The sequence below is a fragment of the Cibotium barometz genome, chromosome 5 (genome assembly GCF_041138505.1).
Source record: "Cibotium barometz isolate CiBa-2024 chromosome 5, ASM4113850v1, whole genome shotgun sequence".
NCBI classification, from domain to species: domain Eukaryota; kingdom Viridiplantae; phylum Streptophyta; class Polypodiopsida; order Cyatheales; family Cibotiaceae; genus Cibotium; species Cibotium barometz.
The window spans coordinates 34,750,225-34,767,857 of NC_141050.1; the positions used below are offsets into that span (position 1 = coordinate 34,750,225).

A 17,633-nucleotide genomic window follows, 5' to 3' on the forward strand; every position below is an offset into this window, starting at 1 on the left:
TAGGTCAGACCAGCTCTTCTAGCTTCAGAGAACCGCTATGTTGTTGAAGAACTCCACGCTCTCTATGAGATGGGGAGTAATGACTCCAAACACTGTTTATATAGGGGCAACAGGAGTGGTTGGCCTGTAGGGCTGGTCGGCAGCTCCCCACGACCTGAAATTCCCCTTTTTCACATATACAGGGTCACACTAGGCTGCCCAATAAAGCTGGGTGGCTGGTGGGTGCACCATGAGCTGCTGGCATGGCCGCCCAAAACACAGCCCAAAGCCTTGTCAAACTGGTCGGCCACATGGGCCTAGTGGATAGAAGCACGTGTATCACATTCTCCCCCACTAAAAGTACAGCTGCCCTCAGCTGTCTGGTACAAGTGCCAAAATTCAAGTTGAGTCTCCAGCAAAGAACCGACCGGCCTGAAGGCTGAGATATGGAAAATTACTTTCTGGCTGCTTTGATACCAACTGTGGTATGCTTGTGCAAATATTGCAAGAGTTTATTAGAGAGCAGCAAGAGAAAAACAGCGGAACATAAAAACGCAAGCACATCACAAGTAGACCTAAACCTACTGTACCTTTCATGCACACAAGAAGGTTACAACTGAATGTACTCAAGTACAAAATGAAAATGCAAGTAGGTCTCCCCTGATCTCAGCCAAGAGCTGCTCTTAGGAACAAGTACTCAGCCCAACGTTTACTTCTACAGATCAGACCAGCTCTGCTAGCTCCTGAGAATTGCTTTGTTACTGAAGAACTCCATGATACTGAGGAGATGGTGTAGGTGTACCACATTTGCTTTTGATTGTCTGGTGTACACACATGTTACATGTCGTGAGGATCACCATTGGTCAGATGAGAGTCCACTCACATCATTTGAGATGCCAGACAGGGCTATAAGAGGGACTGGTGGTGTACACACCATAGAGGCACATTTTACATGCCGTGAGCATTTACATTGGTCAGATGAGAGCCCACTCACATCATTTGAGATGCCAGACAGATCTATAAGAGGGACTGGTGGTGTATACACCATAGAGGCACATGTTACATGTCGTGAGGATTGCCATGAGAGCCCACTCACATGATTTGAAATGCCAGACAGGGCTATAAGAGGGATCTGCAGTTATAGAGGGCTTGCAGTAGCTATGCAAGGTTGATGGATGTATGTTGATGGACTACCATTGTCTCGTTTAGAAGCTGCTTGTCTTCTGTTAAGACATTAATATCAATGGTTTTCATTCCTCCTCCCTGTCTCTATTCGTTACTAGTTTTTTATTTAAAAAAGATCAAAGTTTGACGAAATTTTTAATAATTATGTCGTATGATTGCAGGAACAACTGTGAATTACTTTCTGGACAATGGACTAAATCAAGCAGTTATACTGTTTCCTGGTGTTGTCTGCTTTTTAGTTGCAGTCATATTGGGATCCCTTTGCCATGCCTCAAATGCATCAGATGTCAGAATCAAACTAGGGATGGCTTTACAAGAGGGGTCAGTACTTTGGAAAACATTGGTTTGAAATGGCGATTTTATAGAAAAGGTCTTCCCATTTGGTGCCTGACTATTACTTATACCATCACTACTTTGGCAAACATCGGTTTGGATGATATTTGAGCAGCCCGTTTTCTCTTGGCCCGAGGAAACTATTCTTCTTCCAATACCACTAGAACTTCGACCTGGTGCTAGAGGACTGCAACTTTTGTCCTATCTTCCGGGGCTCCCACGGATCTATTGGAAGTTTTTGGCTGCCATAGGGTCAACCTTTGGATAGGTTTTGGAAGTCATATGATGCTGCCAGGATCAGATGGCTCTATATTCAGACAGCAGATGGAGATTGCCGGTAGACCGGACTTGTGCCGTGTCTGTTGACAACAGGGCCACACTGCCAGACATTGTCCGAGAGCCAGGAAACACCCTAGGAGACGGCACAAATGCGCCCTCTAGGCAACACAGCCCAAGACCCCTCCAGCCCCAGTGCTGCCCCCAAACCTCGGTTTGTTTCGGTTTATAGACAGGTTGATAGACATGCACCCACTCCTGATCCACCTGGTGATAATGTGAAATCCCATTATAATGGGCGAGATGCAGATGTTGATGCATCACCTTTGCAGCAGGATGTGTTACATTGGGATTTATTGCATGAGGATTTATTGCATGGTGATGTACAACAGAGTGTGCAGGCAGATGAGTCACATGTACATGCCTTGCAGCATCTTGGTACGATGTTCATGTTGACGATGATGTCTTATTCTCCTCAATTGCCATCACACCTGATAACTTTCCACCCCTTAAATGGGCAATGCAGACCTATGAAAGGCGCCAAACTAGATCTGATGCCCGTATTGTGTTTTTTCCATGAGAGTTGTCTTATGGAATGTGCAGGACTTTGGTGGCACCTTTCCTCACCGTCGGAAGCAGGCCATCAGGAACCAACTTCACCCTGCAATTATGGATGGTCCCATGGATATTTTGCTGATGCAGGAGCATAAGCTTGATGCTGGCCAGTGCACTAGATCTGGCAAGCTGGGCACGCTTTTTGGTCCGCTGTAGATGGAACTAAAGGTGGAATATGTACTTTAGTAACAGCTGCAATTATTCCTTATATGATTGGTCATGGAGTTATGATCTCTGCCAGAGCATAGAGGATTATGCTTATGCAAGGTAGATTGAAAATTGGTGTGATGAATGTGTATGCTCCTACCCTGAGAGGAGAAAGAATTCCTTTTTGGAATGCATTTCTCTCCTTCAGGCAGATAATTGGATCGTTGGAGGGGACTTCAATATGGTTGAGCAAACTGCAGATAATAAGGGGGGACATGAAGGCATCATTCACCCATTTGAGAGGGCATTCTGGGAGAGAATTATCTTTTCTTTTCATGGCAGGGACTGTTGGTTAGAGGATGACTTCCTTAGGAAGCCAGATTCATTCCTCTTTTATTGGAGTAATCATAGGAGTGGTGCACATTGCATTTATGCCCGCTTTTGCTCATTTTGCATTGCCTTGGAAGAGTTTTGTCTACCATCTATAGTCTTTATAAATTCGTCGGAGATTTCCAATACTATTGGGGTGAAACAGGGCTGCCCTCTATCACCCACTCCTTTTGGCCTCTACGTTGATGAGATCTCGAGCTTCATTGACAGATTAGGCAGGGCTGGTTCCACATTGGCAAGCATATCGATCCCCCTACTACTCTATGCAGATGACATCATCCTCCTTTCAACTTCAGCCGAGGGGCTTCAAAGACATTTGGATGCCTTAGAAGATTTTTGCACTCAGAGGGACCTCACTGTTAACCTTGGTAAAACCAAGGTAATGGTCTTCAATACCTCCCGCCCCTTCACATCCAGATTAAGCTTCACATATAGAGGGGATCTTGTGGAGATTGTGTTATCCTGTGTCTACCTTGGTGCCACTTTCAGTGGCCCACGCTTCACCATGGTTCCTGTAGAACATGCTACAGTGACACGGGGATATGCAGCCTTAGCTTACTTGGCAGTGCTTCTAGGCACATTTCCAGGAGCCCAAGACAAAGGGTTGGCTTTTTGACACCTTCATCACACGAGCCTTGATGTAAGGAGCAACTTTTTGGGGGCGAGATTTATAAGGATTGGCAGGAGTTGAGAGGCCACAGGTCATGATGTTCTCCCACAACAAACCATCAGTCCCACACAAGATTGTCCAGGAAGAGTTTGTTGTAGCCCCGATGGTAGTGCATGCACTCTTCCAGACAATCACATACCTCCATTATTGCATTGTGAGATGGATCCCATGGGTACTGCTGTGGAGTCCTCGAGATAGCTAGCATTCAAGGCCACCCTGGAGTATGGTATGCCCGAGTTTCCACTTGGTCCTCAGGATATGGGCCAACTCCCACCCCCTTCAGTATAGTTTGGACTCCCCTTTTCTCCAACTCTCTCATGAGGACACCAACCGGGTTATCTGGCCTCTACACCCATTGCACATAGTCACACCTTTAGAGCTTCCACCGAAAATGCAATTCTATAGAGATCACTTCCTGAGGCTCACTTAGGATGGATTCATCTACCAGTAGCTGGGCTATGTGAGTGTTCACATGTCCCATGCCATGCGGATTGCGATTCCTCAGGCTCACTTAGGATGGATTCTTCCACCAGCAGTTGGGCTACGTGAGTGTTCACGTGTCCCATGCCATGCTGTAGCACGATTGAAAGGACACGAAGAGAGATGGTGAGTTTCTTGTTAATTGCCATGGGAGGGACTGTCCCTTTATACAAAAATTAGGACCTTTGATGACATCAGTGATGACTCAAACCTCAACTACATCAAGGGGTGTTCCCACGTTTCCACACAATAATATCTTTCAAACTCTAATACATGCCTGTTTATACAACTTTAAGGCACCATCGCACCCATGTGCAACTCACCCATCCAGGCAAACTGCCTTGCTACAGATTCCCCAGGTTATAAGAGTTCACCGTCCCAGTGAACAATCAAAAAAAAAAAAAAAGGTACATAGTTGATGCCGAGGAGTGCGTCCATGGAGGAGGAGTGTCCGTGTAGCAAGAGGTTGTTCTTGGGATATCAAAGATGCGGTGAGAAGAGTGCGGAGATTCACCACAGAATCTGAGAGAGAGAGAGAGAGAGAGAGAGAGAGAGAGAGAGAGAGAGAGAGAGAGATTTACCACAAAATCCAAGAGAGAAAGAAAGAAAGAAAGGAAGATATATTAAGCGTCTACTAAAGACCCAATGGGCCTATGAGACCAAAGTGATACAATAATGTCCATGGCATATCTCATCATGGAATGGAAAATAAAATAGAAAGAAAACATAAACATAGCCATCTCACTTGGGTGATACGAAACTGTCCCCGAGAGAGAGAGAGAGAGACATGAAATGAAATGTTATATTAACGTCTTCAAAAGGCCAAAGTGACCTATGAGACCAAAGTTACAACCATGTGACATCTGATACACTGTCTGGAAAAGAAAAGAAAGAACTGAAGGTAAGTATCTAGCCCTACAATACATCAGTAGGGAGCATCCGGAAGCAGCAACTAGGGAGAGTGGGAAGCTAATGCTACTAGTCAAAATGGGGTACATGAGTATATGGATACATGAATACATGAATATATGGGAAGTACAAAAGTGATAGTGAGTACAACAGTATATGGCTGGAGTGGTAATCATCCTAGGAGCTCTAGCATGGGTCTCTGCCGGATGGCCTAGATATCTGCCATAGTGAGATGCTTGGTCGGACGATCCCGATGCCTCGCAATGATGCTCTGAATCCTCCGGTGTAGGCACCATCTCCGATGTGAGCTGTCGGCTGTGTGTCCTCCTGGGTAGTCCCTCTAAAGAAGTCAGTAATCTGTCTCTGTGTGGACTCCTTGCCAGTCGGGTGTCTGCTCGTGATAATGGACTCTCTGTGCCTACGGATCTCCAGGAGATAAAAACCCAAGCATCGCTGATCACAATAGTCCATGACTCTAGCTAGTGGTCCAAATCCCTCTCTGAAAAGGCAATGGTAGCGCCCTCGAATCCCATAATATGCTGTGCAGCGACAGATGTAGTGCTCCTCCGTCTCTGGCTCTATAAATCTGACAAATCCTGTCCCTTGGAGGTATGCCTCTAAATCTGCCTGTCTCTATCTCTAACTGATGTGAAGAGGTGCGGATCTGCCCAATGGCGCACCTCAATCCATGAGACAGATGGGTATCCATGTAGCTCGGTCTAAGTATAAAGCCATCCTCAGTGGTGCGGAGAAGATGGTCTCTATAGAAAGCCATCTTCGTCCCCAACTCCTGTGAGGGCTCTAGCCATGTCCTCCTAGTGTCCAACTGAATGAGCTCTTGTCTGATGACTCTACTAATCTCAGAATGTGTCAAGGTGAGAGAGGGTGCCTCCAGAGAGTACTGGAAGGGTGGAAGTTTGCCTAAACTGAACCGTGGAGGTCAAACCAGGATGCTATCTGCGCATACCAACATGAAGTGTCTCCCTCCATGGCTAGCTGATGAGAGGACTCTAAAGCAAGTCGTGCATACCGGTGTCGGGGAAGCTCCCAGGTGCTATGAATGAAGGACACTGATCTGGCAAGAGCCTCGACTACGATCGGTGGTGCTCCCATCTCGACTCTGATAATCTCATGGGGTACCGAGGCCTTAGCCCGAATCATCCTGGAGATCATTGACACAAGTGGTCTCTCCATCGATCTCCATCCATCGTATGTGCGTCCTGATCGACAGTGACGATCTAGGCTAGGCCCCCACATATGTACTCCATATAGCATAGCCGATGTGACCAGCGTGTCAAAAAGCCACAGCTTAGTGCGTGGCTCCTGAAACTGTACCTGTGAGCACATCCTCTCTAGACCTCCTAGTGCTACATATCCTCTAGTCAATCTGGCCTATGCTGCCCCCCTCATGGAAAATGTGGGCCTAGTGAACACCACTCCAAGATATGTGTATGAGTCAACATACTCCACTGTCTCCTTCCCATATGTGAAAATAGGCGCTGATCTCTAGACCCACTGAGCTGTAGTGTTAAACACCATAACCTTGGTCTTACCAAGGTTAACTAAGAGCCCACTGTCCTGTGCATAAGCATGTAAAGTATCCAAGTGCCTCTGCATACCCTCTGGTGAGTGTGCTAGAGAGAGAGAGAGAGCTGTATTAACGTCTACTAGAGGCCAAACTCGACCTATGAGACAAATCAATGTACAACTGTCAATGTCTTCTGGATGTCCAGAAAAAAAAGGACAAAATGAACAGAAAATAAACTATGAAAGTACTGAGCTAGTGGGGGGGTGTGATGGATGGAGCACTACTGCTAGAGGCTCAGTATGCAACCTATATGCGTAGGGTATACAAGAATGCAATGCAGATCTGTCTAGCTCCAACCAGTACCATAATGGGGGTGTAATATGTGATACATAGGCGATGGCGAGGCAAAAATACCTCGGAGCATGATCTCCGGGTGTGAGTGTAAGTGAGCTAGCCGCTCGTGGATATGGTGCTGATGTCAAGCCCGTATCTCTGTGATCTCCGTCTGGGAGTCTGGTAGCCTGGTGCTCTCGGTCTCCGTTTGGCTCGGAGGTCTTCAGCGCACTGAAGTGTAACCCCCTCCTGTGTCAGGGTAGGCATTGGGATAGATCTCTGGAAGAAATCAGTGAGCTGGAGCTGTCGCCCACCTCTCCCCGTGGTATGAGTCCATAGCAGTGTCTCTCTGTGGCGTTGTGTGTCTAGCAAAAACTGGCCAAATCTGTGCTGGTGTGCGGACTCCATGATCTGGCGGAGTGAGGGATGTCCACTGAAGATGGTGGTGTATCTCTCTCTAATGACACTATATGCTCTGCATCTGCATACATAATGCTTCTCACTCTCAACCTCCTCCTGGCATAGTCTGCATATCCTCTGCCTCAATCTCAAGCTGTTGTGATGACACTGTGAGTTGGCCAATCGCCACTCGGGCACTGTGACGCATGTACACATCCATGTATCCAGGTCTCTGTATGAATCCATCCACTGAGATACGCATAAACTGATCTCTGTAGTATAGCATCTTTGGCGGTAGAGGTTGGCTGGGTGTAATCCAAGTCTCTTGAGTGTATCGCTGCCATAAATCCTTCCGAAGGACTTTGTTCCTCTCACTGTGAGAGAGCTGGATGTGTGGTGCATTTATATCATACTGGAAAGGTGGCAGGTGATCTATGTCGAGACCATGCTGAGTGAGCCACTATATCATCTGTGAATACGATGATCTCCTATCTTTTCTCTTTGCGAGCTACCTGGATGCCTCTCTGCGAGAGTCTCTCTTGTGGCACCGTGTCAAATGCTTTGAGGAAATCCACAAAGCAGCAGTATAATCTCTTCTGCCGCGCCCTAGCCTAGTCAATCAGACGTCTCAGAGTGAATATATGGTCAATAGTGGAGAAAGCTCGTCGGAATCCAGCCTGCCTTGGTGCTCGCAGTCCCTCCTTCTCTGCATATGAGCTCAACTCTGCCTCAAGCACTGCGCCATAAAGTTTGGCCAATGTATGACCAATCATGATAGTCCTGTAGTTGCTGGGGTCTAGCATGTCTCCCGCTTTGTGGAGAGGCACGATGGTGTGCATAGTCCACTCAACTGGTAGACCCTCCACTAGTGCCCTATTAAAGAGGTGAGCAACAAAGGGTCCCAGTTTGTTAGCTGCAAATAAGATGCTCACTCTGTTTACTTGTGTGGTCAGCCGATCTCCCATGCTGTCGGATAGCTCTCTCTACCATCGAGGCGGTAAAGAAAGTAGAGGTGGTAGGGTGGGACTCCTGTGGCTGTGGTATGGGCGGCTGCTGAGGGATATGGTAGAGGCTCTTTGCATGTGTGCCATGTGTGTGGATCCTCAATCGGGGTACGAGGGCGAGGCTCTCTCATCCTGCGCCATGCAGTGGCTGCATCTCTGCTCATGAGTAGGTGGTATATATCCCAGTACTGTGCCTCCTCGTATGCACGCCTCTTACGGCGTGTGAGGGTCCTCATCTGTTGGCTCGCCTCTCTGTGTAATGGTCCCCAGTGCTCTCTGGGCACGGAGAGAGAGAAATGAAATGATATATTAACGTCTTCAAAAGGCCAAAATGACCTATGAGACCAAAAAGGTTACAACAATTGGTGGATCTGATACAATGTCTGTGTAAGAAAAGCTAAAACAACTAAACAACTAAAACAACTAAACAACTAATAGAAAAAGGTACAAGGTACAAAGCTAAAAAGCTAAAAACTGAAAAGCTAAGGATCGATGGGAGAGTGGACCATCAAAACTGAGAAGGGATGGATGGAGCTCTATCACTAGGGGCTCAATGTGCAGTACTGTATGCATCGGGTATACAATCATGCTATGCAAATCTAGCTAGCTCCATCTAGTACCATACTCGGGATGTAGGATGGTGTACATCAGTGGGGGAGGGGCAAAGACCTCCTGTAGGATCCTCCCTAGATCTGATCAAAAATGTGTGAGCCTCTCTTGGACATAAAGCTGGTGGCGAGACCGGATCTGAGTGATCTCTCTCTGATGAAGTCTGGGGGTCTGGTAGCTTGGTGCTCTCTGTCTCCGTCGAGCTTGGAGATCCTCTGCGCGCTGAAGTGTGACCCCCTGTTGTGGTGGTGGTGGTGGGAGAGAGAGAGAAAGAGAGAGAGAGAGATTAGAGATTACACCAGGAATGGAGAGAGAGGGAATCCACCAGAGGATAGAGAGAGAAAGAGAGGAAAATCCACCACAGGATAGAGAGAGAGATGGACAGAGAAAACAAAGTGCACTAAGTGTGGATCTACTGCACACCTCACAAGGTGAAGCACCTTAGCAAGGTTGAACAGATGCACAAAACCAAGACAGAGTAGTGGCCTGAGCATCAAACAACGGCGTGACAAGTAGTGAGTATATCTCCAATAGGGTCCAATGGCTCACACCGGCAACAAAACATTTTGCAGCACTGATGTATTTAAACCGGCACAGATCAATAAGCTTTTCCACAGCACGTTGAGCTCCTGCCCTTCCTCTGCAGCTCGACCTCAACACCACGGCTACCTCAAAGCTCCTGCAGCACATGGGCTGCTGTGTTGTGAATGTGTGGCTAAGACAGTCACAGATAGTCGTTCTCCTGAGCCAATCAACGCGAATAGGCAGCTGCTTACAACTTCAACAGGAAGGTGTCCACCTGCATGTGGAAGCAGTGGGAGTTCTGGAGATACATGGACCACTGTGTAGATTGAGACTTCTACTGTGCCTTTGCAGCTTGACTGGAACACCACGGTGCTGACAGTGATTACAGTGAAATCTGGTGGCGCTGTGGTCAATGATGATTGTGAGGACAGGGGGGTAAAACCAGTGGCAAGCGTGAGCGGCTGATCGCCAACAATGGGTCACTTGGGCGGCAGGGATGACAGTTTGAAACAGGCAGCCATGTGTCTGAAAGGCCCGCAATGTGATGAAGGACTCGCCACATCAAACATTGACATCTGCGAAGGGGCACTGGCAATGACAGACATGGGCTGGTGAGCAAGGCGGTGAGTGTTTGAATACGTGCCGTGCAGGTGTAGAGAAATGCGAGATGGCACCAAGAAGAACCACTGCACTTTACAGATTGCACCACGCAGCTCACGTTGCAGCCCCATGATCACCAAAATAATAATACACGCAGTAGACTGCCGCCGCAGGCCCAAGCATGCGAGACTGTGAGGAGAGGTTGAGCAAGGGTAGGTAGATGTGAGGGGCAGCGCATGGTTGTGGCCTCTAGCTTCATAGAGACTAGCAGAGCAGAGGTGCCGAAGGAGGTGTGGGGGGAGGCGGGAAGATAGAATTCCCCCGTCCCACTGGGTGTGCCAGAAAATGGGCTACATCTGTAGCACGATTGAAAGGACACGAAGAGAGATGGTGAATTTCTTGTTAATTGCCAATGGGAGGGACTGTCCCTTTATACAAAAATTAGGACCTTTGATGACATCAGTGATGACTCAAACCTCAACTACACCAAGGGGTGTTCCCATGTTCCCACACAATGATAATTTCAAACTCTAAGACATGCCTTTTTATACAACTTTAAGGCACCATCGCACCCATGTGCAACTCACCAACCCGGGCAAACCGCCCTGCTACACATGCGGATTGCGATTGGCCAAATACGGGTTTATCCCACCACTTCTGAGTGGAGACAAGGAGAGCTGAGCACATCTTCAAAGCCAAGAGCTCATACAGAGACCCAAGGAGGAGAGGATCTGCCCATTATGCCACATAGAGGTTGAGATACAGGAGCATTACATGCTGCCCAGTATACTATGAGATCCACGGGAGGTTTCACTGTATGTTCCATAAGGGGTTTGGCCCACTTTCCAGGATTATTGACTTTCCAAACTAGTGCTGCTGCCTAGGACTTTGTCATGTTCAGGGTTAGGGTTTACAGGCTAAGGTGGATGGAAGTTATCCATGGTGTGAGTGTGTGCAAGCGTAGTAAGAGAGAGATGATGAAGCTCAGAGCGCTGCATGAGTCACTGATGATTAGATTAATGTGTGCAGGCGTAGCAAGAGAGAGACGATGAAGCTTAGAGTGTTGCACCACTCAATGATGATTAATGATGCGTAAATACTTCACCAAGTACAATGCTTTTATAGGCTTAGAGCCTTATCTTTTGACTAAGTCTCACACACAGAGGCAATGACACATGGGAAGGGCTATGTCATCATTGCTTACATACACACATAGAATCTAGCCTTAAGAGGTTGATCACACATAGAATCTAGCCCCCTCCCTCACGAGCTAACCATCACACCAGCTTCTTCCGGACCCAGAAGGAGGACACCCACAGTACAATGCTTTTATAGGCTTAGAGCCTTGTCTTTTGACTAAGTCTCACACACAGAGGCAATGACACATGGCATGGGCTATGTCATCATTGCTTACATACACACGCATAGAATCTAGCCTTAAGAGGTTGTTCACACATAGAATCTAGCCCCCTCCCTCGCCAGCTAACCATCACACCAGCTTCTTCCGAACCCAGAAGGAGGACACCCACACAGTGGATCCCGTGGACCCACCACCTCAGGCTATTTCAGACACACCTCACTTGGACCAAGCATGTGCAGTCCAGTGTGCCCGGAAACCCACAGCCTTCCAGACGACAGCCACAGTCCATTCATCAGCTCCAAATCCAGGACATGCTCCATTGCCATCGAGCTACCTTTCTGCATACGTAGCCGAGAGAGACCTCTCCCCCATACTCATTAGCCCCATTCATCAGCTCTAAATCCAGGACATGCTCCATTGCCATCGAGCTACCTTTCCACGTACGTAGCTGAGAGAGACCTCTCGGCCATACTCTTTAGCCCCATTCATCAGCTCTAAATCCAGGACATGCTCCATTGCCATCGAGCTACCTTTCCACGTACGTAGCTGAGAGAGACCTCTCGGCCATACTCTTTAGCCCCATGCTTGATATATTGGAGAGTAGTATACCATCTATTGGGGGCTGATACTCCTCTCATGTTTCATGTTTCATATTTCATGTTCCTGGTATTCCATGATGAGATTTCCATGGACATTTTTGTATCATTCCAATGAGATAGTTTTGTTTTGTTCTATTTATTTTCTGTTTCATGATGAGATATGCCATGGACATTATTATATCACTTTGGTCTCACAGGTCCAGTGGGTCTTTAGTACACGCTTAATATATCTTTCTTTCTTTCTACCCTCCATCCTGCGGGTCTTTAGTACACGCTTAATATATCTTTCTTTCTTTCTACCCTCCATCCTGCTTTTTCTTCTCCTAGCTGCCTTCTCCTTTCATTCCATTGCTCTTTGGAATCCCTCCACTGACCACTTTGTTTCCTGCTTGTGTTGCCCTCTTTTTCTCTTCGACACCTTGCGCAACCCTGCAAGGATGCTTTCAGCCTCTGCAACACCCTTTCAAGCTCAAGCCCATCTTCATATCCTTCCCGTGTTTACCTCTCCAGCATTAGTTACTAGGAAAAACATACAATGAACTTTGTCAGTATGTGTGAAACTTTAGAAAATATTTTAGAAGAGACTTGCTTCCACCTATACTTGTTAAACCCTACCCCTTCAACCTTAGCCATGCAAAAATCTCATGTACACCTGCAAAGGTATACATAACATTTCCCTTGGCAATCGAACCTTCATAGGTTGTTTTTTTCTTTTTTCCAGACAAGAGACTTCTATTAAGCAAAATAAAATCATACAAAGGGAGATCTCAAACCACAAACTAGGCAGATCTCACCCAATCAGGTGCACTATGCTGCCATAAAAGCCCCGTAGGAGTAGAGGAGAAGCAAATACCATGGTTCCACTTTCTTATACATCTGCTGCGTTCTGGTTTGTGTAGCTCTAGAACATCCCTATATGCAGGCCGAGTAAACGATGTCACTCGATATATTGCAAATACACAAGTTTGAAACCCCTAGTCGCACATTTCAGAAGTTCCATACAACCCTGTTTTCCTTTGTACACATGACTCATATTTCAGTGTTCTAGCATCCTACTGAAGACCCACATTCAATCATGTTTTGTTTAAGAGAAAGTGGTGATGGATTTTGATTGCTTAGTTGTAGAGGAGAAACCATACACAAATTTTTTTTTGTGAAACCACTGTCAAATCTTATATTCAAGAACCCTCAAAGCGAGAGGGTCTCATTAAAGTACATATAAAAAGAGTGGAAAAACACTTCATAGTTTTGTTGATCAATCTATTGCAACTCAAAACTATCATGAAATGACTGGCGCAATGATCAACGGAAGTATACATACTTGTCGATCCCAGGTTGTGCAAATGCCTCCTAATTAGGATCCAGCCATATTGTTCATATAGCCCAATATCTCACATGTGCAAAGAAAATAGCATATTCCTACAGTCTGGAAGGATATCTTCCAAACATCCAAAACATTTTCCCAAATGTCACCCCAAGGAATCTGATTCACATATCTGAAAATAGACGATTTAGAAAATCCCTTGTGTTAGTGCATGCCCATAGCAAATGATAAATACTCTCCATCCGATGTATGACGGTACTGTAAATTGTAGATGATGGTACTGCAAACAATTTGGAGCCACTATTTTCCGCTTTGCCAAATGCTCTCCTATCGGGAGCATTCCTGTAAGGCATCTCCATAGAAAAACCTTCTGTTTTAAAGGCAATTTGCTTTGCCATATCTTTCCCAAATCACCTTTCCACCAGCCTAAGGACTTACTCATATGCCACACCCGATCCGCATGTCTCTTTATCCATGGCTGTGGAAGCAGTAATCTATATGCCCTTGCTTGCTGTCAGTCTAAAAAGAGGAAACTCCGTAATATAACGTGGTCGGCTATTCTTTAGGTGCCAATCATCTTGTCATTGCCCAACCGATATATACGACATATCCCCATGTCCTGCTAGAGCAGAGCAACCACAAGTCTCCATACAGGGCGGTAATGGGCTCCCAATTGCCACCGTCGTCATGCTTGTGAAAACGATAATGGTTAGCCTTTAGTTAATATGACATCTCCCACCATGAAAATTCCTTTGAACATCCATAATCACTTTCAAATCCCTTGGAGTATCTCCCGGGAAGAAAAAAGAGTCATTAGCATATGCCTGTGCAACCATTGATGACCTGTCTCGATGTACCAGTCCATGTAATTCTCCTTCATGAGTAAGAATATACATATACATGAGTAGAGGATGGGTGGCAATTACATACAACATGGAGCTGAGTGGGGAGCCTTGCCTAATCGATCTTCCCAAAATCCAGGGTGATGATAATCCTTTCCCAATGATCATCTAGGTGTGTTGCTTGCATACAGCCAGTAGATGACTTCTATCATTTTCGGACCAAAACCTAGACGTTTCATTGTGGCAGCAATAAAGTCCTAGTGCACTTTATCTGTCATGGCTCTGTGAAAATGGAACAGTACAAGTGTGGGCATGGTGGTTGCAGAGTCAGAATATTGAATGATTCACATGGGGGGTGCCCGGACAGAGTTATAGATGTGTGGACATCCCTAGGTGTGAAGGGGGGAACTAGAACATTAAACTTTAATGTTTATTAAAGTTGCCCCTAGGCCTTAGTGGCCCCTAGGGACTTTTAAAGTTTGGGGCCCTAGGGATTATTTTGGGGAGGAGGGCCACTCCACTTTTGGAGTGTGTGCTTCTCTCTCCTCCCTCTCTCTCTTCTTTTTAGGAAAAGGAGTCGTGGAGCTTTCATGCGCTTGTGTACATGCGTGGAAAAGCTGAAGAGAAGAGGTCGACTGCTGATTAGGGCTGTTGCTGCTGTTTTCTGTGTGCTGTGTGTTGGAGCAGGCCGTACAACAGCCGTACAGCTCTGTACGACAGCAGATACTGCTGAGGACAGGCGGCGTTGAGCTGTGGGACAGAGGCAGCTGTAGCAGGCGCCTATAATCAAGTGGCTGCTGGTCCTGGTACAGGCCGTACAGCCCTGTACGACTGCCGTACAGTGTACGGACAGGGCTGACACAGGCTGCGCTGAACAGAGCTGCTGCAGGCGGCGTTGGACAGGTGCTGGACAGATCTGGCTACGCAGATTCAGGCGAGCACAGGTGCAGACAGCAGGCGGCGCTTGCAAGTACAACTCCTGGCACAAATCCCGAGGTAGTACAGACGGGTACGGGGCTGTTTTTCAGATTTGTACATTCATAGACAGCATAGAAGTGAACACAAGGAGGAGGGTTCAGACAAGTACGTGCATGCGTGTGAAGCAGGGTTGTGGAAACAAGTGCCTGCAAGTACAGATTGGTACCGTTGCTTCCTCCAGTGCTGATTCACGAGCTGAATTTGGTAAGCTCCGCTTCTGTTCATCTATCTCTCTTTCTATTGCTTGATGTCTGTTGCAGATATGAGCTATCTGGCCCCTTGTGAGAGGAGGGGTATGGCAGATTGACAAGGGTTGAGACAGAGTTTGGACAGTACATGTATGTATGAGCTGAGATGTTGAATCATGTACTTGAGTTATGCCAGATGTATGCTCATGGCTGCCCTGCTTAGTGGTCTTGGCTGATCAGAGGGAGGCACAGTGTGTGATTGTGAAACACAGATCTGTGTGCATAGATCCTCTGTGCTAAGAGGGAATTGTGGGCCGTCAGATTGGACATACAGGTGTAATCTCTTGGCTGATTTTTGTTGTACTCAGCCATTCATATTTTTGGAATTGAATAAAGAAATACCGCAAGGGGCGCCAAGATTTGGGGCCAACAGGTGTCGCTTTGTTTTCAGATTTGGGCACTCTAGCTCCAATCTGTTTTGTTTTCACATCTAGACTACAAGTGGACGGGTGACTGCTAGTCTACCGCACTTTGGTTTCTATCAGAGGCCGGTTTCAAGGTTCCGTTGCCGGGACCAATCATCAACTTTCTGAAGGGGGTGAGCTCGTGGTTGCTTTGAAGAAAGCCATCGCTAAAAAATTCAGCAAACATGTCTGATACAGAGGATGAGTACTTCTATCATGAAGAAGAAGAGCAAGAGACTTCTCCTGAGAAAGATGTATCTGAGGATATTTTTGCAGGAGAACAGGCTGCAGATGTTGAGCCTTATGAGGATGTAACACAGCCAGAAGATGTGCTTGGTAAAGAGGATGATGATGCTCGGTTCAAAGATCGTTTGGCTGGTGTTATGGAAACTTTTATGCAGCTCACACAGAGTGAGAGATTTGCTGAATTTATGAGATCCCGCACAGAGCCCCGCACAGAGCCCGAGAAAAAGAAGAAGAAGGTTCGTTCTAAGAATCTTCCACAGGGTCATAGTGGTGCCATCCCACAGGAACCATCTTTTGGCCAGTTTCCGAACATGCAGCATGCTTATGGTGCAAACTCTCAGAGTTCCTTCCATGGACAGCCACCTATTCCTCAGCAGAATATGCATCCAGGTTATTTTGGTGGTGGCTCGGTGTTCCAATCTATGACTGGGGGTTACCCTCAGGGAGGCATGGGTATGCATGGGCCTTTTGGAGCTAATTTTCAGCTTGGTATGCAGGGGAATATGTATGGTGGTATGCAGTCCGGTATGCAAGGAAATATGTTTGGAGGCATGCAACCTGGGATGCAAGGCAATATGTTTGGTGGTATGCAGCCAGGTATGCATAATGGAATGTTTGGAAACATGGCTGGAATGTATGGTATGCCTGGTGTGGGAATGGGAAATATTGACCCAATGATGGGCATGAATGTTGGGGGCAGCAATCTTGCGAAACGACTTCCATATGATAATCTAATGCCTATGGGAAAAGCGAAGGATTACAAGGAAGAGGGAGCTGCAGTGAAGTTTGACACATTCAGTGGGGCCAAGGATAAACTTAAAGCACTTACCTTTTTACAGCAGTTTGATGCTGCTTTTTCTGGTGGGAATTACACAGAGTCCTCTAAAGTGAGGAAAGCTGCCACTTTTCTCAAGGGCAATGCTTTGCAGTGGTGGTCTACTCTTCTTTTGCAGGGCATAGCACCCACCACATGGGTCCAATTTAAACAGGTTTTCTCTTCCGTATGGCTCACATCTACATTTGAGGTGGATGTTATGACCGCATGGCACAAATTGGATGCTTCAAAGTGTGATAGTTTGGAGGATTATAACAAGAAGTTTTGGGAAGCTTTACTCCCAGTGACTTCTTATCGTGCGGTGCCATTATCTGAGCAGGTAGAGAAGTATTGTTGTGGGCTGCCCAAGGAGGTACGAGATTATTGTATAAAGACAAGAGTAACGAACATGTCACAGATGATTGAAAATGCTATGACAGCTAATGCGTTACTCACTGGTGGTTCATCTGGGTTTAAAGGCAGTAAGAAATTGAGCAAGAAAGCTGAAAAATTTGGGCATGCTTCTGGTGATGCTAAAGGGTCTTCAGAGACAAAGTATAAGAAGTTGCCAATGCCCAAGAGGACTTCTGAGGAAAGACAGGCTTTGAGAGATGCTCATAAGTGTTTTTACTGTACTGAAGAGGGGCATATGTCATTCAATTGTCCCAAAAGAAAGTCCCAAAAGGACTCTGACAATAAAGGAGAGCCCAAGGCAAAGAAACAAAAACCTTTTGCAGGCTTAGTACCTGATCTTGTGGGGGAACAGCCAGGTGGTGAAGCTACAGAGTTGTGCAGGGCATGGGGCAAAGTGAGAGATCAGAATGCTTTGATCTTCT

At 46.6% G+C, this 17,633-nt stretch overlaps 1 protein-coding gene across 3 annotated transcripts in view; it reads left to right on the plus strand.

Annotated features, from left to right (window-relative positions):
* LOC147638406 (ureide permease 5-like) overlaps window positions 1–17,633 on the plus strand; it is a 144,670-nt gene that overhangs the window by 27,997 nt on the left and 99,040 nt on the right. For all 3 annotated transcript variants that reach the window (XM_086798336.1, XM_086798335.1, XM_086798334.1), the window contains exon 4: window positions 1,326–1,485. In XM_086798336.1, coding sequence (XP_086654462.1) covers window positions 1,326–1,485 — 160 coding nt within the window. The remainder of the gene's footprint in view (window positions 1–1,325; window positions 1,486–17,633) is intronic.